The sequence below is a fragment of the Limulus polyphemus genome, unplaced genomic scaffold, assembly GCF_000517525.1.
Source record: "Limulus polyphemus unplaced genomic scaffold, Limulus_polyphemus-2.1.2 Scaffold2712, whole genome shotgun sequence".
Taxonomy (NCBI): Eukaryota; Metazoa; Arthropoda; class Merostomata; order Xiphosura; family Limulidae; genus Limulus; species Limulus polyphemus.
In genome coordinates, this window is record NW_013668322.1 from 17,660 (window position 1) to 43,613 (window position 25,954).

Genomic DNA, 25,954 nt, shown 5'->3' on the forward strand with positions numbered 1-25,954 from the left:
TAAATGAGTTTATGTATTATATATGTTTACTTAGAAATTACAGATGGGAATAACGATTGGATTTCTTGTAAAATGTTTAAATGCAGATTTAGCTTAATGTTAATCAGGCTGCTTTGCACATGATAAACAATCACATAAATAAGGCTTTGTAATACAAACCTTAGCAATAAGGCCAAAATATTGTTTTGTTTTTTGTACAGGCATTGAAATAGTCTTACATAAAGAAACTAAACTGGCATGAGAAATTTAAAAGAATATTTCACATAAATACAAAAAAGAAGGAAAACTTAACTATGGTAATAAATATGTGTATTAAACATTTAGCCAATTCCATAGCTTAAATTCAATTTGCAATAAACATTACATTTTAGACTAATGACAACTTACCAGTAACTGAAAAAAAAAAATACATACAGTTTACAATGTTAAATATAAATAGTAAACAATGTAAAACTTTATCTGATCTGAAATACAGTGTCACAAATAATTGACTAGAAAATTAAATTATTTTATAGGATACCTTAAAACCTTAGTGCTCAGACAAAACCTAATTTACAAACACACATAACACCGGTCAAAACATGGTTAAAAACTGATAACTCTTTCATCTAGTGGCTGCTTATGATATGAAGTTTATACTTAAAATTCTTAAGTCTTGAAATATTAAATTATTCAGAACTTATGTCATTCCACTGTTCATAATATACAGAAACATAAAACTATTTTAAATAGGGAATATGCTCAAAGAAAAACAGTTTATGAGGGAGGTAGATTATGTCTGGGTGATAGTATAACCTTTGAATGCTCAGACAAGCATTGTGAATTGGCTATGACATAATTAGATTTTTTCTCAAAAACATCAACTAAAAAAATATCCAAGACTACAATACTTAAAATATTTGATAAAGATATTTGTACTAAGGTATTCTATGTACTAAATGTTTAAAACATGTTTAGTAAGAACATAACAAAAAGATGCTCTAGTTTTTATTATTCTAAAAAATAGCCAATTTTCATATTTCAATCTAATTTCTACACATCTCTTTGTTTTTGTAATTAGTAATTCATTGTTTCATTAAGACTAAACCAGTCTGTTTGTCACCTTTCCATAACAAGTTAAATCAAGTTTAAATGAATATGCTGCAGATACAATGAATAAATCTTTTTGTTTTAAAATACATTTTTACAGTGATAACTAGGAGTTGCATAATTGTCACCTTGAAAGTACTAACTTTCAGAAGTTCTGTTTCTACAGTGAAATATATGATTAAACATCTGTAAGAAAGAAGGTTTTTCTTTCAAAATACTAAAATAACATTTATTTCAATGGGTACCAAATGTATGAGAGAGAATATTATCAAAAATGTTTTAAACTTAATGAAAATAAACTTTCAAACTTAAAAATAAAATCAGTAATGCTCTATAACTAATCAACCGTTATATTACAAAATGGGTACATTGTTTAATCAATGAATATTTTCTATAGATATTAGTGGGTGAACAGAACTCTTGACTGGATTCATACAACTATATAAATTGTTGTAATAAGGGGTCAATACTCAGTTATACAGAATAATAAATAGAATATATTTAATGTTATTTACTGATACAAAAAATATGTACTAATAATCTAGATATGGAAAAAATGGCAGCTCCATAATGATTTACATGTATAATAATAATGGCAGAAGGTAAATTAGGGAGAATATGCAACAGAATAAGCAATGTTGATTAACAGACTCAATACGTTCTACCTATGGTATATCAAATAAGCTTATTCTATTTTACACCCTCATTTGTTAAATAATAATAAGTGTGTGTAAATGTTTTCTAACTTTAGTTGATTTTTTTTTGTCATATTAACCCCCAGTACCAAAAATGTAAAATGGGTTTTAGATACAACATTTACCTTAAATCTATTTTAAACCTAGTTGGCACTTGTTAAGTAATAAAGGATAATGTTCAATATTCTTTATCAGTATTATTCAGAAAACAGAGTAATACATAGGTAAAATACATTAATGTCCAGTAACTGATCTACGTGTGAACAGTGCAAAATAATCAGGAATATATACTAATCATTTTAGCATAGGCACTGAAACAATCTGTCACTCAGATATTTTAAATACTGAAGATATATACAAGTATTTCACATGCTTGTCAGCATTTATTCAACTTTCAAAATGATACCAACCATGCAGAATATCAGAAATATATCAGCTAGTATACTAAAAGAACAGTGTAAACTGAAAGTTTATTACACAATAGTTTGTGCAAGTCTTTTCTTGATAAAGATTCGATGAATATGGTACTAAGATAATTTTTAATTGGGAACTAGAATAGCTAACTCAAATGATGTATAGATTTAATACTTATATTGTTGAAATTATGATGAAAAAGTAACGTTACTTTATTCTAAAAGCCAAATATTTGTTCCTCAAAATGTAGGAAAATCTCAAAATCATTCAAAAATACACATTAAAATTACATCCTTGGCAAAGCATGATTCAATCTCATTTGTAAGTCATTCTGTTGGTACAAAATGGGCAGTTATATGTAAAATATTAGAAGGAACAAATCACAGATGCTGTTGGTGCAATCCTAGTAGTTTTATTCCCCATTTTGTATTTGCATCAAAGGCTAATTGAAAATAAATACACCCACCAACATGTATGAAACATTTTTATAAGCATAAAAACCATCAAATTTTGTCATTAAACACATCATTTTTAAAAGGCTTTTGATGATATGGCTACTGTACTTGCCTTATTGTTTAGATTATTGCAATCTCACTTTATTACAACATGCTTCAGAAGAGAATTAATCATTCAAGAGAGGTCTAAAAAAATGGATGGCCCGAACTTCATTACAAGGATTGGTTAAAACATTCCAGAAAGAAAGATGATTGGCTGAGAATTATCTAGAAGAGTATGACCATGTATTTCACCATAAAAAATTTATAGTAGGTATATGAATCTATTCACTGATAAGTTACTAGTCTCATGTAAAGTTTCTTTCAGAATCGTGGACTGTTATATTGTTTTACTGAAGAGTCTGAAAAACTGCAAGATTATCCAAGCCATCAAATCAATTTCAAGGTGATTGTCAAGAGCACATTTTTGTAAACACATTTTCCCTATGAATGCCATTTAAATGAGGATACATTTTTAAAAAATGTAAGAAATATCTACAGCGCATTAGATGTATATGGATTTAAGCGAGTGGACTGTGGGATCAGTTGCACACAATCTCATAGGCTAACACAAAGCTTGATGGTGACAAACCAATGTTGTCTAAAGTAGTATCTATCTTCAAGAAGATGAGGAAGCACTGTAAACAAATATTACAGGCAATTAATCACCCTTGTCGGCAGCAGCAGATCAATGCTTGATGATAAAAATTTTCAGTCACTACGACTTTTGCTTTCATCATGTTCAGACCCAAAGTACTGATGTCAAGATGACCATAATGGTAGCTAAGTATATTCTCAACATAGACTTAGTGGTTATTTAAATAGTTTGGCTAAATACAAAACTGGGCACAAATTATAAAACAGAAAAGTTCTATGGAAGTCAGCTAGCATCACTGCACCTGAAAATGGTCAAAAGGATTCTATGGATGTTCAGCAGTTATCTAAAGTTACAATGCAAGTATTAAATTTTCAACTTACCACAGCTGCTAGCAAACACAACTGGTGTCTTTCAGTAATGTATTAACAAATATCTAAAGCAATACCATTCACAGCTAACCTTATTAACCTTATGAAGCAAACAGCTAACCTTATTACTGTGCACTATAATTCCAAACCCCCCAAGATGAGGCTCTGGACAGTGGTAACAGAAAAAGACAACAGTGTGGATTGACAATAGAGAGTAAAATCTGGCAGCAACAACTATGAACATTAGCTGAAATGGAGTCAGCAAAAATTAGGAAGAAATCAGTGAGAATGAAGACAGTGAATCTGAATGATGCTATAGCAAAATAGAGTGGAAATTTGGAACTTGTGGATAGTGATTGTTAATGGTTTTAAGCTGTATATTTTTGTTACAATTTTTCATAAGTACTAAAAAAAGTGCAATAGAAACAAACAAGGAATACTCTATAAAACAAACAGAGAAAAATCATCCCTCCTATTCTAATTATGACTATGTCTTGTAATTCTATTTAAAGCAAAGTCCCTAAATGAAAATGTTACTGACAATTAAAAAAAAAGTCTTAACACGTAATTTGTGACAAGCAATATTTTGGGGTGTTGAAATATTAAATATGCAATAAATCCAAGTTTAAGAACAAGAAGAATTAGAAACAAATTTCCAATGGATAATTTTCCATAAAACATCTCTACTAGGAGATAATCTTACATAACAAGTACATTTTTTTTGTCAAAATGAATATTTCTCACACATTATTATAACGAATGGTTCCAAGTATAACTATTTACATCTATTGTAGTACTATGTATATCAATCATCAAAGAATGCCATAAAATAAAAGTTCATGAAATGAAAAAATAAAATTTCAATTGTGATAAATTTTTCTTCAAACTGGTAGCAATTTTGCTGCTTATCCTTTAATTGCTTGCTGTATAAAACTGTTAAATAATGGTAAGTATACAAAAAATTATGTATGTAGTTTTTCTACTTTCTAACCAGTCGAACAAAATTTTGACACATGTCAAACCTTAAAATACTGCCTAGAGCAAAAACTAAAAGAAATGTGAAGTGCATGGTTAAACAGCATGTGCTACTAACGAGAAATAGCTACACACAGTTCAAAATGAAATGTTTATGCATCTTTTACCAGTACAAGATATTGAGTTAGCACATTACTATACACTAGATGTTTTTCAGGTCAGCTCTGGCCATGTTTTTCATCCATTTGTTTATCCTTACTGGAGTTAGTGGGGCATACAACAGTGGCTGGCTCACCTCTTGTGCCCACAGTTGTATGGGGTAAGGCAGTCTTGGGTGGAAGAAAACCTTTCCACAACTTGTGAACTTCATCTGGAAGATGCTGATGCCAGCTTTTCAAGTAATACCTTGTGTATTTCCGAAGCTGACGAAACTTACAAAATGTTGCATCACCGTCTGAGACCTGCTTAGTTTGGACCAAGAATCCATTCTGCCGGAAAGCATCTTCCAGTTTTTGTTTGATGATGGTGCGCTGACTGGCTTTTCGAGGATTTTTTGGAAGACGAAAGTTGGACCTTAATGCTGTTTCCTGACACATGAAATGGGTGTTGGGTTGTGATGTTGAAGTTGATGGCAAAGATAATAAATTATTAAATGAAGAGGCACTAGATGTGAAAATATTACTTGCACCAGAAGGCAGTGATGAAGATGACTGATTTGCTGGCAAGGCACCATATGGTGATCCTTGTATTTCTACAATGCTATGTGCTAATTGGTCTGTATTACCAGGTTTGTTACATAAGCTGTTATGGAGAGATGATGCTAAAAATGAGTTACTGGGTTGTACATCTGATAGAGAAGGAAGAGAGATCACAGGTAAATCTGTTTGGTTGACTAGATCCTCTACTGTATAAATATAAGGCAATGATGTTGGGGTAACATCTTCCTCTTTTGAAAGTTCTACTTCTTTAACTCTGGAGGAAGGTGTTTTTCCAAGATGCATCTTTTTATTTTTAACACCTAATGGATAAGTTAGATGGGTATTATTTGGCATTATTTTTCCAAATGAAGTAGACGACTTACTGTTTCCCGCATGTTGAGATGGAATTCTAGAAATTGGCAAAAAAGGGGGCATATGCTTTTCTAATGTATTTAATTTCCTGGTGACAGAACTAGAGTTATTTACAAAACATGTGTTATCACAGTTAGGTTTTTGTTTACAGGAGAGATCTAATGGAACATCTTGATTACCTTCAATCATGGAAAGATATCTGAAATAAGGAACTACTCTTCTTGTGTGAAGCGGCTTACGTTTGTGCTTTCTTTCTGAAACTATGTCTTCCTCTTCACCTTCATGAAAAACATTCTTCCCAATACCTTCCCCAACTGAAGGTTTTAATTCTGAGTAATTTGCATCACTCTTCACACCCTGAGTATTCTGATTTGACACATTAACCACAGAATCTGAAAGACTGTTTTGTTTGCACATCGGCATGTTTTCCACAGATGTTTCCTTATACACAGGAATAAAATTTTGAGAGTCTTCCAAGTCTTTTTTTAAGAGCTTATGAAAAAGAATTTTATCAACAACTGATGATGTCCCATGACTAGATCTACATGAGAGAAGTGGCAATGAATGAGGTGAACTCTGAGGCTCTGGTGTAGAATAAATGTTATTCAAGTTTTCTCTGTTTTTGGATGTCATTGAATGTTCCTGTGGCTTTTGTTCATAAGAAAACTCCCTACTTTCTTCTGAAGTAGCTCCATCTGAAGAGGAAAGACTAGAAGGTAAATTAGAGGGAACAGGATTTGTACCTGATGGACTACTAGAAGAAAGAGACCAATGGGACACCATTATTTGTTTTGATCCATGTTCTTCTCGTAGTCTACATTCAGCATGGACCTTCCAAACATCATCAGCAGTTTTTTCATCTCTCTCTGACGTGATACTTTCAGATGGAATGAAGTTGTGAAATTTGAGTCCTCTACGCTGATTTCTTCTCCCTTTGCCACGGGAACCTCTAATTGCATATCCTCGCTTACGAAGAAAAGAGGGGGTTACACCATAGCTTCTTCCTTGAAGGGGGGAAAAAACACTGTACAAATTTCCATCAGAAATGTGAAAATATCTTTGTGAGTAGCCAAAATCTGGTCCAAGCTGAAGTTCACTGAAAATACAAATATGTATTACTGCAACTTGTTTTCTGGCTTTTTTTTAACAACTCACAAATGTCATCTTCACCTCATTTCCACATGTTTATGATTACCAGTATATCAAATTTTACATCAAACACATTTTACATCATTTATTGGTTTTACAGAATTTCTAACCACATGCATTCTCATTTTTGAGGGTTTCTCGCTATCAAAATCATAAAATACACTCTCAGATCTCAACAACTTATAAACATACATGTCCACTTTAATGTTAAAACAACACTTGTATAAACTTTGAATAGTACAGACATTAAAAGAAAACCATTGTTTAATGGTTCACAATAAATATTTAGAAATGAGACTCTCCCCAGTCTCAAAATACAATAAAACATTTACTCACTAATTTACTGTATAAAGATAAAAACCTTGAGACTAAACACAGTCCCATACACTCAAATGTCAATAGATTCATGGATATTATTACCATTAATACTTCTAGACTGTACCAAAATCAAAATAACATTTTTTTTTAACCATGAACAATATATTTAGTTTAATTAGTATGTTTAGTTGAGCGTAATACATCCTCTTGAACAAATTTATACAACACTGAATAGAAATTCAACCAATGAAAACTTTCAAAATACAACTGTTTAGTTACCTAAAAGAGTTTACATAGATACTAGTACTGATACACATATTTACAAATACAAAAAGAAAAAAATATATAAGTTATATAATTTTGGAAAAACATATTAATCAAAAGCTTTCCAGCATTTAAGGTTAATCAATAAAATACTATAAATGAAGTTTTAACAGTTTTATTTCAAATCTTAGTGAAACCCATATACTACAGGCACTCTTTATGTAAGATGTTTTATACAACTTATCAAGATGTGGAAAAATAGAAATATCATGTTGAAAAATTGTTGAATTTTTTCAACAATTTTATCTTGTGTAAAATATATATATTTAGACATTCTCTAAACTGGTCAAATAGTTAAAGTATTTTTACCTATTACTGATATTGTTACACTTTAATGTGAGGTACGACTATTTTATTAAGAAACTACACATACTTATAAATTACAATTTTTTTGTATTAAATTTCATGCTTACAAAATTCATTTAAAAATTAAACTTTCATGTTGTGAATATATGTGTGCTTAAGAATCCTAATAAAGTCTGGTGTAAATACAAATTATTTTGTGTACTTACCTTGGAATTGTTTCAGATGCAGAAGTATTGCTGTTTTCCCCTCTAAACTGCAAGTCTTCCTTATCATTGGTCTCTGACTGTTTGACAGTCATTTTTCTGTCAGGGGATTCAAGTAAGGACCTCAGCTTAGTAAAACCAGTGCTAAACTCAGGATGTAAAGCAACCATGCTGGTTTTATCTTCAGCATTTTGGCAGTGTGCTTCTATATCACTTGTGCCTTCCCCACTAGATAATATTTCTTCTTGACAAATAGTTTCTATTCTCTGATCACTTGAACTACTGTTTAATCTGGTCAAAGGTCGCTCTACACCCTCAGACATCAGTACCACACAATGTAGTGTGTCTCTTAAACACGCAATCAACGACCATCATCTTTGGAAAAAAAAGTCAACTTTCTTTACCAGACTCTGAAAAAAAAAAGAGCAAAATTGTACTTATTGAGGGTGAACCTTGTACTGCTAGTAACATTAATCAACTTCTCCCAATCTATTTGATGATTGTGAAATGTAGATTTTTAAAAAATCTTTTAAAACTTGTAGTGTTTTTCCCTTAATGAAAATGTTAAGGGAAAAACAGAAACCTAGCTTTAATATTATAACAGTAGAATTTTTTTTTTTTCTTCTTTTCTTCTCATATGTTTGTATGTTGCTGTTTTATTGATTTTGCCACTCTTCTTTCTACAAATAACATTTATGAGAAACTATTATTAAGACTGCCATTTAATGGTATCATTTTGGCTTGACCATATCCTGAAAAAATACACACAGACATACAACTAACAAAGTTTTTGAAACAATAATATGTAGTTCAAATGGAGTTTTCTGCTTAGGGCACATGAATGGGTAATATAACATGCCATTCAGGGAAATGATGTTACCTCTGGACAGCCTTTAAATCCATATAACACTCCAACAAAAGTTTAAAAGAATGCATAATGGCACATGCAACATCTTATGGAGGAGCTTAAGCTTTTACGCACAAGGGATACACCAGCTAACAATTACTTTCAGGAAATTAGAATGAGTACTTTTAAGGCTAAAAGTATTGAAGTTAATTGTAATGAGCCTATTTTATTGGGCAACAGATTTTAGCCCTTGGCTTCTGCAGATGAGGAACTATTGGAGGGAAAGAAACCAAAAGGGACAGAGAAGAATGTAGATGATAAACTTAAGGAGGTGAAAGTTATAGATGATTTCTTGACAAGGCATGTGGATAGGATAGTCTGTGGGGTAAATAGATTATGCTACCGAGGGGCACAGGTGGAGGATATAAATGATAGAGCAAGAGATATAATAAAGGGGGCTAGCAATTGTGCAGTTTTTGTGGCGCATGTTGGGATTAATGATGTAAGGAACGGTAGGTCAGAGGAACTAATTAATATGTACAAGGGGTTGATCAGGCCATAACTTAATTATACAAAACTTAAAGAATGATAAGGCTCCTGGGCCAGATAATATTTCCCCAAGGGTTTTGAAGGAGGTTAAAGATTGGACATGTGAGTCACTTACTACTATTTTTTGTCAGTCCTTGGATAGTGGACAGGTACCAGAGGATTAGAAGTTAACTAATGTAACTCCTCTTTTCAAGGGAGGTGATAAAAATTGTCCCAGTAATTACAGATCCATTAGTCTTACATCAGTTGTGGGAAAAGTTTTGGAAAGTCTGATTAAAGCTGCTTTGCAAAGTCATTTAAGAAAGTTTAGAATCTTACTGAATAGTCAACATGGTTTCACTAAAGGAAAATCTTGCCTTAAAAATCTTTTGACACTCTTTGAAAAGGTTACTACTTATGTAGATGAGGGTAAGGGTGTACATTTGGTGTATCTGGATTTTCAGAAAGCATTTGATAAAGTGACACATAGAAGGCTCGTAAAAAAAAAATCTCCATAGGAGTGGGGGATAAGTTAGTTAATTTGATAAAACAGTGTCTGGATGGAAGAAAGCAGGGGTAATTATAAATGGGGTTCAAACAAACTGGATTAATGTTGCAAGTGGGATACCTCAGGGCTCAGTCTTAGAACCTTTACATCAGTTACGTAGATGAAGGAATGATCAATAAATTACTTAAATTTGCTGATGATATTAAGGTCTTGAATGTTGCTGCTTTACAAAATAATTTTGATCATTTAGTGAGTTGAGCAAATATAAGGCAGATGGGTTTTAATTATAATAAGTGCAAGATAATATATACAAGTTATCATAATTTGAATTATAAATATAATTTGGATGGGAATAACCGTAACAGTGTCATGAAAGAAAAGGACGTTGGTGTAATGGTTGATCAGTCTCTTAAGCCATCCAAGAAGTATGCTGTTGCTAGTGGTAGGGCAAATAGGATTTTAGATTCAGAGGAGGGTTACTAGAATGGTGCTTGGGATGAAGGGGTTGTCATATGAGGAGAGGTAAAATTTCTGAAATTGTTTTCTCTTGGACAAAGAAGAGTTAGAGGGGATCTGATTGAGGTGTTTAAGATTATAAAGGGAATTGATAGTGTTTTTTCATACTTAATGGCAAGAATAATAGGATTAGGGGACACAAATACAAATTTTGGCAAGGTAGGAGTCATCTTGCTCAAACAGTTATCTTTTTCCAACAGGCCTTGGAAAGAGTTGCCTTCAGATGTTGCAGAGACAGTAAATTTAAGTGAGTTTCAGAGATACCTTGATAATTATATGAATGATAAGGGCTGGCTTTAAGATTTCTTTTTAAATTTATTTATTTAATAGTTTTAGTTCAGTTTAGAGAATGGGACAGCCAAGATGGACCAACAGGTCCCATGTTGTCCCTAAACATTATGTTATGTTAACTATTCCACTACTTAATTCTAACACAACAGTAACTATTGCCAAAGAACAAGTATGGATCTAAATTTTCAAAACTTGAATCCAGTACCCAATAATATTCATATCATTTTCCCTATCTTCTTCATTTCATCAATCAAACAGATAATTGAGACAGATTATTCAAGCCTATAACAATTTAAACTGTTAAATCATGTCAACATGTAGTTCTTCTAAACTTAAGATAAAAACTTAAATATTCAATTCTCTCTTCCAGACTTGTACTTTTTAAACCAGGTATCATTACATTAGTCCATATTTACACACTTTCAAATATATTGGTGCCTTTCCTATATTAAGAAAACCAAAAGTGCATACACTACACTCCATTAGACACCTAACTCTCATTTATAATTTTTCACTGCTTTTATCACTAATTAAAACACTCAGCACTTTCTCATTTTTGTATCATATCTTACACGTACTTAAATTACCTTTAGGAAACCTTCAGTGTGACACTTTTTGTTATGGTATAAACAAAGCAAATCTACAGATATTACTACACCATGTCTTATGAGCTTTAATTTGCCCCTTCTCATTTTCTCTGACCTAGATTTAGTCATAATGCTAATTACAATAAGTAGAACATTATTACAGTTTTGAATTTGTATTTAGTTTTCCATCATATCACTTCCTAAGGTCATAACAGATTAGATGGTAAATGCATAAATTAGCACAAATAAGAAACTTTTAAAGAAGAAAATTTATCATAATAAAACCTATATTACAAAAACACTGGAGCTAACTCACTTTGTCATAAAATCAACAACCTACCAGACAAACAAAAAATTAGATTACATCCACACAAAAAAATCAAAGCACAGCATCCTTCATCACATTTAAGTTTATGAAACTGCATTTGTTAAATAAGGAAACTTTCATAGTATGATTTTAATATGTTTATAAAATATATATACAGAAATATCTGGTGCTAAATCAAACATTCAAAACTGTTATGCAGTATCATTTCATGTTATATAATATAATATCAGATAAATCTTCTTTGTAAGTATGAGTAACAAATTAGATAAAAGATGTTATTGTTTTTAGTATAAATATAATAAATATAAATTAAAGCTAAGCCTAAAAAGGTTCTGTGTTAGGAATATTACAGAATCATCAAATACTGGTAATGTTAAATTGAACTACAGGAGTTCATGTCAAATTGAGAATGTCAGAGATACTTTTCAAAGCAAGAAATGATGGATAAGAAATTAATTGATAACCTGTAAATGATCATTTGCAGCTTAATAACTGTGCTACTGGTTGGCTTTTGTATATGGCTCAGTATGTAGAAAATCACATCTTGACTTTGTGTTTTTATACAGTTTATTTGAAAGTAGCCAAAGAAAGAAACTGAAAATCGAGTTGAATTCATGATTAATATGAAAGAAAATTACTTTTGGCACTTCAAAAAAATGAATTTCAGTAATTTATTCTGTTGAATTTTGACATTTTCATTAGGTTCTACAGTATATTTCTTTCTCCAATAAATTTTCAACTTTGTCTTCTCAACAATACATGAATCACCTATCTATCTCCAAACTTTAGTTAAGTTGAAAGTTTAACGTACACATTGTAACACTACCAAAACATCACATGCATGTACTGTAAGACAGTAATTCTCAGTAATAAACCAAACAATGTATACATAGATGACTAAATGACCATCAAGTATTATAAACAGTTTTCACAAATGGAAATAACTTTTTTCAAGATGTCAAAGATCTATGGGTGTAATTTCTGTATAATTAGAGGTGCCGTAATATTGAAACAAAAAATGTTTTTAGCCATTAAAATGATCAGTTCACTATATAAAGTTTTCAGGCTTGGAATACTGTTGACATATGTAAATTGCCCTAACAATTTTTAAAACATTTCTAGTAAGCCTAGCCAATTAATGTTTACTTCCATGTATGTGCTATAATATGTGTACTAAACTTTCTCCTAAAAACATGATGCAGAAACAAAATGAAATGTGAAACACATGGTATTATAATTACTTAAAACAAAAAAATATCTAATGTAAGTAATGCTCAATTTCATTATTCTTTTTTTATCTACACACAAAATTTATTTAAAGAAATATTTTTAGCAAACACACAGTCACAAGTATTATTCCCAAAGAGCATCATGCTATACACATGGTATGGGGAAATCACTTTCTATTTTACTGGTTCAACAACTACTTACAACAGCAAAGGAAAGTAAACCTTTATTTTGTTTTTACTTTAAACAAAATTTTCTCTCTGTGAAAACCTCAAGAACATCCAATTTATGAAGAAACCAGTTCACAACTATATTTAAGGTACTATTAATTGTATGTTAATTACAGTATTCATTTTTTTAGATATCTCTTACACTGTTTTGAAATAATGGGAAATCTTCCACTCAGGCTTTAGACATGTGTATAAGTAATTTATGATAAATGTACACTGGGTACATTCATGCTGGAATCACCCTACTGAACTAGTGTTCAGTTTCTAATATAAATATCTAACTGGCTCATACTGACTTAAGAAAACATTTTTTTCTTTAATGCATCTTTCATTGATCCAATTATAATCATAGAATTTTTTTCCAACCAATCATAGTGCATTGGCAAACTGCCCTTAATAGATTTGTATGGCAGTCATGATACAAGACCACATAAAGTCATGCACAAAGTAAATATAGGCAGGTATCACAACTTAGGCTTTCATTTTATCTGAAGCTATTAACAACTGTACTTATAAAACATGTGCATGAACTTGCATCAAAGACCAGTGGCAAGATTTTTACTACATGGCAAATTCATTTCTAAAACAGTTCTTTATACTAAAATAGGACATTGAGAGAGGAGACCAACTGGTATTTAGTTAGGTGGGGTTGAGAAAGACGTGTTTCTAATTTTGCTGACAGCATGGCCTTATAAGGATGACAGATGCTGTTGTAACATTGGGTCTACAAATACTATACAAGCTATAATTTTCATGGAGGACTAAGCCACTGAAAAAAAAACTATAAACTATGTCCATTCAATATTTTCCCAAATTTATCATTTTATGTAAATAATTTACCATGCATTTTGTACCAACTATTTTTATTTGAATTTATTAATTAATTGCAGACCTTTAGCTGACAGCCACAAGTAAAATAACAGATACGAAGTCTTTCATTACCCACCATATTTTATAATTAAACCTACCTTCAAAAACACTAAAACTTTAATACAATAGATATTTAGGCATTCAAAAAACTCTAGAATTTTCTCTAGCATCTACTACATGTACTGAATTTATATTTGTTGTATTATCATCAGTTACAAATTAAAGTGCAACTTACATGAAATAAAACCAAAATACAGCCATTTTACAAGATTCCTTCACTTAAATGCATGTATACAGATAACCATAATGTCTTAATTTAACCCAAATTATACTATTCATATTAACAAAACTATAGGATGGACCAAATGAAATACATATATGAAATAAACAGTTTCTATTATCCTAGAGATCATGACTGTACAAGCTGTTGATACTGAAAACAACTAGCACTGGTTTCCACAAGTTGAGTAGACAGTTGGAACTGCTTGACCACAGTTCACACTTCACATGAATTTATTCAATCAGTTCACCCAACAATTGAATCTAGTACTTGTTTTACAATCCTCTATTATCAGTGCACCTTAAATCTTCATACAGAGTTACAGTTAACAAGAAGTTGTATCAATGCTATGATATTCATTGACTGATAAAATACATTATGTGAAATTCAATGCATTGCTCATGGAATATAAATCTGTATATAACAAGTCTACAAACTTATGTAATCTACATGATAAAAATTTTTACTTGGTAAACAGTTAACGTAGAAGTCCATACAGTACGACAAGGATTCTTAAATTCTAGATTAAGTTGTATTTCAAATTTACTTTTGGGGCTACACAAAAATCATTTTGGTCTGAAATCAGTTATTTTTCATACAAATTCTGAGTTTCAATGGGCAATTACCCAAAACATTTCAGATAAAGTGAAAAACCTTATTCATTGACAAGTATTTACCCTTAATGTTTCTACATGAAAATACAATGCTTCAAAAAAATTAAATGTTTACCTTACAAAAATGGTTTAAAATTACACTTTACAAGAACATGGGAAGGAATGTTATATGTTTGTAGGATTAAACAGTAAGCTGAATTAATGAAAACATTTTTGACATGTTGGTTTCCTTGAGGTTTTATTGAACATGGCAAAAAAGGTTTTAAAAGTTCATAAGTAAAACATTCATCACTTTTTAAACAATATTAGCACATGGCATCAATACCATTTCCACTACCAGTAGTGAGTCTTTCACTTACAAGAGTAGCAAATATCAACACCTACAGTTTTGTAGCTTTAAATCTACTACTACAAATACACTAAGCAACTTAATGTTGTATTTAAGAATATGAACTACAGTCCTGCAAAAGTAATTTCTATTCTCTAATTATATGTACAAAAGATATAATAAATGCAAAATATTTCACATTTTGGGGAGAGAGGAAAAAAAAGTTTAACAACAGTTTACTTGAAAAGGTGAAGTAACAGCAGGCCTAAATCTTCTATCAAATATTACATCTTGATTACCTATACATAAATATATATATATATATGTGTGTGTGTGTACTTGTGTTATGACTATGAGTTACACAAACATAAATTATTTTTTCTTTCATCAACCCTCATAATGAAATATAAATTATTATAATACTGTTACATTAGCCTTAACATAGCTTGAAACATAAGTATGACGATCCAGTCACACTATCACGGAGCCAGTGTTCTATCTTATTAAAAATAAAAGTATCAGTATCACAATCGGTAAACAAATACGTCTGAGTAGGCCTAAGTTTAACAATAAACTCATCAAAGCTCATTTGTAATATAATTGACCTTCAGGCAAAACTGAAATATTCATAAGCTTCATTATATTTCTACAATGGAAATATAACAATAATAAACAACAATAACATATGCTTTACAAAATTACATTATAACGAAAGTCGACGCAACAAAACCCCCAGCCGTAAGACGGCAAGATATTATAATTTATTTATATTAGAGATTTAATAATATTACGCCGTTACCATCTGTCTTTCTCTCTACTTAACTTGACCCTTAGTAACTGCGGACAAATACTTAATCACATAATTCAAATACACTGTAAAGTATAAAACAATGTACAAAACTTACTAACTAAAAACCATTAAAATAAAACTAATCTTCTAAATAATATAGCCCTTAGACATAGGGGAAGAGTTTTCAAAACGGTGCTTTTGTATACCCACGTTAAAACCAACTTTGTCATAACGGCATAAGCTCCCGAACATACACTACAGTGATACACACGTGAAAAAAAGAAGCAGCAAGCAAGCTATTCATACCTCGTGTTATCCACAAAACCAACTTGCAGCACAGAGAACACTCTCAGCTCAATAATTGCATTGCAGACGCCTAAAATTTGAGCATTTTAATATTTTCAACTTAACGTTTCCTTAAGCCTAACAAGTTAGAACTTCAAGTTTCAAATTCAAGTGAGCTACGAACAAGATGAAACATGTGTAGTACTGGTAAAGGTGTTTACACCAAGCCATATCTTAGAGAGTGTAAGACACGTTATTCAAGACAATGTCAATGTTTCTTACACGAACAAATTAGGCAATGAAAACTTCTGATGGAATCAGGTTTCCTCCCAAATTTGGAAATACCGCAACCTCAGCGCTTCTGGAATACATCGCCATTTTTGGAGTGCTATGTGAGCAAGCTATTTATGGGACATATCTACTGCGGAAGAAACCTAACCTATAATGTTAGGTTAGAGCCGAACTTATCTCACAGCTACTGTATAGATCACCAGGACGATGATAAAACCTAAGTGTAACATGTTTGTTGTGCAGTATATGCTGAATCTTACATATTTTGTACTATTGGTATTTTAACTTAACCGTAAAACTTGCTTTTCAGTATCTAGAAAAAAGAAAGGATAGATACCTATTGATTGTGTTCAAAACAATTTTCTATGAACTACACTAAGTTTAAACGACAAAATAACGTTCAATAATACTCAAGTAACTGAAATGTGGGTCAATAAGATACTTATAAGTTATAACTAAGTAAAATAGGATTTATGCCTAAACTCAATTATTGATTGTTATACAAGTTCGTAACGAGTAAGCTCTGGATTAAGTTATTTCCCACAGGAAATTACAGTTTATGATAAATCGTTTGACAACACTTATGTGTATGAAATGTGACTGCTCACTTGATAAATGGCGTCCTGTTGGAAATGTCTTACAATGTAAATTATTAGTTGTTTATTGCTGTTTACTACGATAATGTGTTTAATCATCTCCTTATCAATCTACTTTACATCTTTCTCACCACTTTACAACATAAGTTATATTAAAGTTAATATATATATATATTTTATTTGAAAATAAAAAGTAAAATGCAATAATTGCAAAACAAGCCTTAAAAAAAAAGAGGCAAAAAAGACCTTGTGAGTTGTTTTTAATTTAAATAATCTTTCATTGCCATAGTAGAGTGGCGCAATGGAGGCATACTGGGCCCATAATCCAAAGGTCCATGGATTGAAACCATCGTAAGCTTTTCTGATTTTAACTTTCTGAAACATTACAAACGTATTTTAGTAATATTAAACTTATGTATCCAATCCTACTAACTAAAATGTACTATAATTCCTTAAATTTTTACAGATAGAAAATTTAAATCACATTTTCAGTTCAAGCTGCGACAAATACATTAAAAGGTGTGATCATTACGTTAGGTGTACGTGTTTACAGAAGTAATTGTTTGTTATGGGTTTCGTACAAACAGAAGTAAAAAAAAAAAGATAAACCATGTTCACTGTTTGTTTGTTGGTAATTAAGCACATAGCTACACAATGGGCTATCTGTGCTCTTCCCACCACGTGTATCGAAACCCGGATTCTAGCGTTGTAAATTCGCAAACATGCCGCTGTGCCACTGGGGGACCCATGTTCACTGAACATGTTTAGTTGAACTTTAAGTGATACGTCTAAAGATAGATATAGAGGGAGAAATTAGTATTAAAAATGCACTTCAAACACAACCTGCATTTCTGAAGCAAAATGCATTTAATGCAAATACAAAATCCTAATTTTCTATGGATTATTTTGATATCATCTTAGGTTTCATTCCACCTTTTTAAAGTATAATGAGCCCACACTTTATAAATTTGAGAAACTCCCGCCTATTCTCTAAAGTTGTAGAAGATTTTCGAGAGTAAGAATCAACAATATATCTGTGTACGAAAACGCTTTAACTTTTATTGTTATGTAATCTGAATTTTATAGAAAACCTTCCCACGCCTATAAACAAAATCAATGCGCCGCGCCAAAAGAGAGTGTCTATTAGTGATAGGCTATAATCAGTGCGCTATAAGCTTCGAAAGCTTTAACTGTGATTTTTATAACGCTTATTAATCGGAAAATTTAAGATATTTGGCCAGGGATATTTTAAACTTCGAACATTACAAATCGTTTAACTTCAGAATATTCTCATCAGACATAAGTATTTTTACGAAAACATTACCTAACTTCAAATTTGATGACGAGGAACCCGCTTTAAGACTAATAACGTTTGGAGACGGCTTGAATGGGCTATGAGGAAAAACGGCAAATGTTCAACGTTTCGACAAGGTTTTGTCATCATCATGAGGACAAAACCTTGTCGAAACGTTGAACATTTGCTGTTATGTTAAATTTATATTAAAGTTTTTCTTCATTGCCCATTCAAGCCGTCTCCAAGCATTATTACCTAACTTTAACGGACCAAAAATTCAGCGTGTGTGGCAAAGGACAACGCTAGCTAGCTTCACGTTAAGCGAATCGTATCTACATCAACTTGAAATTAACTCGCTCTTCGTGAACCCTCGATAAGATATCAAAGAGGTTCCAGACTAGAAAGAAAACTTTATATTGTTTGTAAGTTTGTGAAACTTCTGTTTATAAATTATTGCTTATAGTAATTATTTGTAATAAGTGTTATTGTAAATTGTATTGTTGTGTGTATATTAAAACGTATTTGTTTGTTAAAAACGAAAACGGTTTATATCAATCTTGTTGGCAAATATCGTAAATTGACTAATATATCGGCGTATTTAAATACTAAATCTAAAGTACAATTTAACTACTAAATTTAAATTTATTAGTTAACTTAATTTCAGACCATTAGAAATTCTAATACATAACAATAACAGGTGAATCACCAAACGCAAACTTATAAATTATGAACTATATGCATAATACACGAAAAAAGAAAATTTGTTTAGCTGATTTTAAATTTATCATAGACTATTCCACAACTTTTTTTCATTACAGATTCCAATGCACGAATAAATTCAAATACACTATAAGAAAATGACAAAAATGTATAATTCTTGTTATATTCTTTGGTTATTTTCAATTCTTAATTACTTGAAATCCTAAATAAAAACTTGAATAACAAAGCAAACATTTTTATCATAGCGAAAAACATATTCAACAAAAATAAAATTATTATTATTGTCAAAATAAATAACAATGTATAATTAATTGTGACAATATGTCACGTTATCCAAACACCCAAAAAATAAGCTTGTTACGCTAAGATGTTTTGTGCTGCCATCTAACAAGAGTTTAATTTGTTACAAAACAATACATTTTTGCTTCATCCACCAACCATTCAACAAAGTTATTAAGACAGTGCTTTACTCACAATTAACGAAATTGGTTTCACTTTTTATCATATACTATTTATACCACGCACTATAATCATATCATCTGAATTATAAACTTTCAAGAAAAAATGTTTTACTAATAAATTCAAACTGAACTTCATGAAATTTGGGAAGTTATCGAACACTTACCGTATTTTACAATAAATTCAGACAACAAGAGTCGTATTATTTTGATTCAACATATTATAATGATGAAGACGCTGTATTAATTTCATTTTAGTTTCATATTTATTTTCTTAATATTATATTTGCACTGCAGAAATCTAAAATAGGTGTTTTAACAATTGTACAGACTGAATAACCAATGATACTCGGAAACTATACATCTAAGTTGTTTATCTAATTTTGTCATAAAGGCATTAGCATTACCTTCCCATACAGATCAGCGTCAATATAGTTTATGTTTGGTTGCGAGAGTCGCGGGTTCGAATCCCCCTCACCGTGCGGGTGTTATAATATTTGTGGTCAATCTCACTATTCATTAGTAAACGAGTAGCCCAAAAGTTGGCGGTGGGTGGTGTTGACTAGCTGCCTTCTCTCTAGCCTATCACTGCTAAATTAGGGACGGCTAATGCAGATAGCCCTCGAGTAGCGAAATTTAAACCTTGATTTTTTTTGTGTGTGTTATAAATCCTTAACCTTTTATTTTTTTATAGTTAAGCACAAATCCACAAAATGGGTTCTCTGTGCTGTGCCCACCACAAGTATCAAAACCCGGTTTCTAGAAGTGCTTGTTGTTGTTGTTTGAAGTTAAGCACAAAGCTACACAATGGGCTATCTGTGCTCTGCCAACCATTTTTGTTTTGTTTTTTTAAGGGAAGAACGTGCTACACTAGTCACCATCTTTCAAAATATTGCATATTTAAATGAAAATTTTAATAACTTTCTGAGTGTGACAATTCAGCATTAGAATTCTCTTAAGTGTAAAGGTACTTTTAGTGAAAGATTGCAAAGTAATATTATACGTATTTATGTTATACGTGCGTTCTGTTGTTATACTTTACATATAACAACATGGTTTTTGCTTTCTTCTGTAAAATCATTTTTCTACACATATTTCTTTTTATATTACGTGTCACTGCGAAAATTAAAATCTGAATAAACAACGTGAACAGACGTAAAATATGAAGCACCAGGTTAGCTAATTTTGCATTCATATATACAGTACAAAATAATAGTTTTTCAATTATTTTGCCAAATCAATAAAGTATTCTATTTGAATAAACGTGAGAACAAACTGTTTCAAAACAAGGTAACTTCTGCCTAAACCAGTTTGCCTACACAAAGATTGGATTTATGAGTCATGAGATAGATTTTTGTAATAATTGTTTAAAAAATAGTTCGGATTTTTTTCCATCAAACATGATGCATTACTGAATTATAGTATAATTCAGAAAGTTTGTTTTAAGCTACAATCATTAGGGAATTTCTAACACTTTAAGCTTCAGCTTTCTAAAAGTTCATACTTAAAAATAATGTTAGGTGATGTATAGAAAATAGTGAATGTGACGTAAGAGGGGCCGAACTTGACCTCTATGGTTAGGGTATCAAACGCGGAGCTGTGAGTCCAACGTTACCATAAAAAAAATTACGCTCCTCAATTTGGGGCCACGTGTTAGTTGCGTTATGAGGAAATACAAATGTAATCCAAGCGTTGTCGGTGGGTGCTGTTCACTATTTTTCTTCATTCTAGTCTATTAGCTCAAAATCAGTGATGACTAGTAGCTTTTTTCGAATATCTGAAAACAACTAAACAAACCCGACATGAGAACTGCTGGAAAGAGAAAAAATTTTCAATACATGTAGATAAATGTAAAGTTTATGAAACAACTTCATATTATTCACATTAATAACAAATACGATGGGGCATAATTTTATTTATACACTGCCCATTTTTGTATCTTTCATAGTAAAAGAGGTGAACAAAAACTCGAGTAGTAAAAACTATCTGTCAAGCTCGATAGACTCGAAACCTGCCTCGCCAGAAAAAAATATAAAGGTATGTGTATAAACAAAACCTACCGTATACTGCTTCCAATTCCTAAAGGCTTGTAAAGCCAATTTGGGTAACATTCCATATTATCAATCTAGCTAAAATGATGAGAAGAGACGTTGGTTGAAATTACCTACTTAGCTGATCATGGTATATGTTACTCATTATGAGCATGTGTTTCATATTTGATAGCTATTATAAATATTTAACAAGACTAGAGAAAATATAACACGAGTTTGTTCATAAAGCTTTAACTAAATAACAGAAAGGTTTATTTAAGGTGACATGTAAAAAAATTATATTTAATATAGATCGAACAAGTTTTTATTATAGTTACATTATTAATTAACTTCTTAATGACGCTATCCCTCTTCTTGCTTTGCTAATTATGAAATCCTCCAATATTATTACGAACGTTGATGACTTATCTAGCCATCTTCAAAGACACCCCGCACTGTACACTGACCATAAACGAGACCAGGCTAAGAGGTAAGTCAAGGCACAGGCAAAAAAAGTAAAAAAAGTATTTCAGATCTACACCAAGCATGTCTGTAACCTGTAAAACATTAAACACAAAAATAATTTATAGAATTCTCCCAACTCCTCGGTTTTCATGTGATGAGTTATTTTAAAAACTTTTTTCGTAGGTCACGTGTTACCCGGCGGGATAACGGTGAATTTACGCGAATTCGGGATTCGATTTCCCGCGTTGGTTTGTTTTTGAATTTCGCGCAAAGCTACACGAGGGCTATCTGCGCTAGCCGTCCCTAATTTAGCAGTGTAAGACTAGAGGGAAGGCAGCTAGTCATTGCCACCCACCGCCAACTCTTGGGCTACTCTTTTACCAACGAATAGGGGGATTGACCGTCACATTATAACGCCCCCACGGCTGAAAGGGCGAGCATGTTTGGTGGGACGGGGATTCGAACCCGCGACCCTCAGATTGCGAGTCGAGCGCCTTATCCACCTTGCCATGCCGGTCCTTCCCGCGTTGGACACAAGTAGATAACCCAAGCTGACTTTGCTCTCGTATAAACAAACAAACTGTAGGTGTGTTAAATGTGAAATAACTAAGTAATAGCAAACGAAAAGAGCTGTATGCAAAGATCCAGTCTCTACAAATCCAGAGGTTAAGTTAACTTCTGGATCGAAAAATTTCAAGTAATGCGTCAATAAAATTTTGCCCGTTATATATATGTTGTTTATTTTTTTCGTCATGCAAAACCAAAGCTTATATTAACTTATACATGTACGATTTCAATTACCTTTTAACCATCAATTTTGCCGTTTAACAGCCAGAGACGTTATCTGACAGGAAGACAGAAAGAAAAGATTATTTTCAAGCAGGAACGGCGCCAGCCTCTTTCCAGCAACGGGCCTTAGGTAGGTGAAACAAAAACAATTATAAAATTCTTCATCTTGGAGACATACTATAGTATTTAAGAAGTGAACTAGCTTTAAAATTACGCACTTAAACGTGTGTTGTATCTATGTTATCCTCAAAAGGAGAATAAAGATATATAGAGACAGGCGAGGTTTAACGCTCGCCTATGACAATGCATCACCGGTGCGATAAAACATAAAAGTTAATGAAAGAACAATGTTTAAAGTTCGTTGACAACAAAATCAACAGACGAAATGGTTTGCTTCGTTTTGACAACATATAAAAAAAGCTCTTACGAAATTTACTAGTTTACTACAATACAATTTTTGACATTAGAAAAAGTAGGTTTTGTATCATTTAGTGCACACGTGAATGAATGTAATTTATATATATATAACAAAACAAGAATTCATAGAATGTATCGTTTCATTATTTTTTTTTTTACATTAAGAAAAAACAAATCAATCCATTTATGAATTGATATAAGGAATTTTGCCTTTTAACTGAACTCTATTTTGTAGTTACTTCAAAGTTGCAGCTGTGTTCACATTTGTGAAATCAGTTGGTTCTGATATTCAGGTCCAGTGAGAGTCCGTTAATTAATTCATACCAGAAAAAAGAGAAACAAAATGTTGACGTACTTTGACAAACGAACAAACAACACACACGTTGCTATTAAAGCAAAATTAATAAGAGCCGACCAGAACTAAGTACCTTTTTTAACTTATCGGATTGAGCCCGTATAACTAAGCAAAATCAAAAGCCAGCCAAATACGTACAATACAAAACTACAAAGCAGTTATAAAGCTTATTCTATTTTTGTCATTCTTTCTGACTGTGATGCACCCGCATAACCCCTAGCTTCTTACTTGCTTATAAAGAAACAAAGAACAAGATCTACAACTTAACAATATCATTTAGAAAATTGTCTCTCTTTACACACTGCATAGTTATAGTAAATCAGTTTGATTATATTCCATGCACAAGACTCCGTGCTTCAGTAGGAGCTGTATGTAAGGGTACGTGAAAACTGGCACTGTTAATAATAGAAGTGATCGAAATAGAGAACATATAAACTGTCCAAAAGTGATGTTCAGTATCTGAGGGTATGCCCTTCATGAGATAGATGATGGTCAAACACAGATGTTGTCAACGATCTCGTTGTAAATTCAGGTGTGAATATTAACTCAAGAGAAGTAAGATTCACATCAGCAAGTAATGGTCTCACTGGAAGTGAAGCTGCTCGAAAACTGTTACTGAATAGAGTTAACCAAAACAAAGGACTGAAATGGGCATTAGACCATAAACAGTAGCATGAACAAAGCTGGAGAGACGTGTACTCTTTATAGATGAACCCATGTTCGACTTGTTCGGGAACAATCAACTACAGATTGGTCGATGTTGAAGAGAAGAAAGGTATCATAGTAAATTTAAAATATCTATGGTGAGTACAAGTTTAGGGCTGCATCCCAACCAACAGTGTCGTTATTCTACTCAAAATTGATGGCATCCTGACTGCTGACAAGTATATCCGATTCTGATAATTACTGTTCCTAAGATACACGACCCACTGGGCTGGGATTCATCTTTTAATAAGAAAATGATACCAATCATAAAACAGATGTGGTGAAACGATATCTTGACGGCGAAGAGGTCGATGGAACACTCACAGCCGTAGCTTGGCCTGCACAAAGACCCGATATCAGCATTCTTGAGACTGTATGGGTTTATGTAAAAATTTCAAGATCGAAAAACAATCAGACAACTTGGTTACATTGCTGAAAAAAATACAGGTAATTTGAACCGATGTTTCATAATCGTACATTCATAAACTGTATGGAAACAGGAAAATAAAGTGTATTGCACTGTATAAAGCAAAGGACTCACATGCAAAATACTATTACATTAAACTATACATTTGCTTTTCTTTGGAATTTTCTATACCATCAATAAGTGCAGCGTCTTAATTACCAAGACACGTTGCTTATGTGTTTCCACAACTATTACCATTACTGTGTATAAAAATGTGATACGTATATATATATATATGAATATAACTCTGCGGATTTGAAATAAGATGATTATACTGAAATTTTGTAAGGAAATAACATTGTAAGGACATTAACAGGTGGGTGTTGAAAGCGTGTAACAGAAAGCACCCCTACCGCCACTACTTTGCCACTACATCTTCGTACAAGGCCACCCTGACTATCACACAGTGTATATCATGTTTCAATTATATACATAGTTAGTTCTTAAAGCCTATACAAAACTTTTGGTAAGGGAATAATGAATACTGTAATAATATGTTATGCTGTAAATAAATTGTGTGAAAATTAGGATTTTTGCGTTACTTATCATAGCAGCCACCCCCACATTTAAGTTTTAACCCAGGCAAAGGACGGGTACATCAGCTTGTATGTATGTTTTTTATATTATTTTATATTTGGAAACAAAATTGAAAGTCTCTACCACGCATTTTTATAATGCATATTTTATATTTTATCAAAGCATATCTCATTAAGTACTGTCTACACAAGTTTTATCTTATCCTAATTCAAAGAGATGGCCTATCATTATATTGTCATAGAAACAGAATGAAACTTTTTGAAGTTAGTTCTCGTGGGACCACCATCTATGCTTCTTAACTTTGCTTTATATTAAATATTATATTACAGTATGTAGTTCGTCACGGCACAATACTCTGCAGTGTTTAGTTAGTCAGCAAAGATTAATTGGATATGGTGAAACATTTTTTATAAAACCTAGTTCGAACCTAAAGCTTCTGGTTTAAATCTGAATAGGTGAGATGGGAAAAAAAATCAGGTCTCTCATTTGTTGTCCCGGCATGGCCAGGTGGAAAAGGCGCTCGACTCGCAATCTGAGGGTCGCGGGTTCGAATCCCCGTCCCACCAAAACATGCTCGCCCTTTCAGCCGTGGGGGCGTT

The 25,954-nt window shown here is 32.0% G+C and overlaps 1 protein-coding gene across 2 annotated transcripts; it reads right to left on the bottom strand.

Moving 5' to 3' along the window:
* Window positions 1-1,569: 1,569 nt before the first annotated feature.
* LOC111087831 lies at window positions 1,570-17,097 on the bottom strand. Of its 2 annotated transcripts, none has more exons than XM_022395901.1 (3): window positions 16,515-17,097; window positions 8,007-8,413; window positions 1,570-6,799 (listed from the first exon to the last, which is right to left on the bottom strand). In XM_022395901.1, exons 2-3 carry the CDS (start codon window positions 8,324-8,326, stop codon window positions 4,852-4,854), a joined length of 2,268 nt encoding a protein of 755 aa, XP_022251609.1. In that variant the 5' UTR covers window positions 8,327-8,413; window positions 16,515-17,097; the 3' UTR covers window positions 1,570-4,851. The 2 variants fall into 2 exon arrangements, with proteins under 2 accessions (XP_022251609.1, XP_022251608.1); XM_022395900.1 differs by having other exon boundaries at window positions 16,254-17,097.
* Window positions 17,098-25,954: the final 8,857 nt, after the last annotated feature.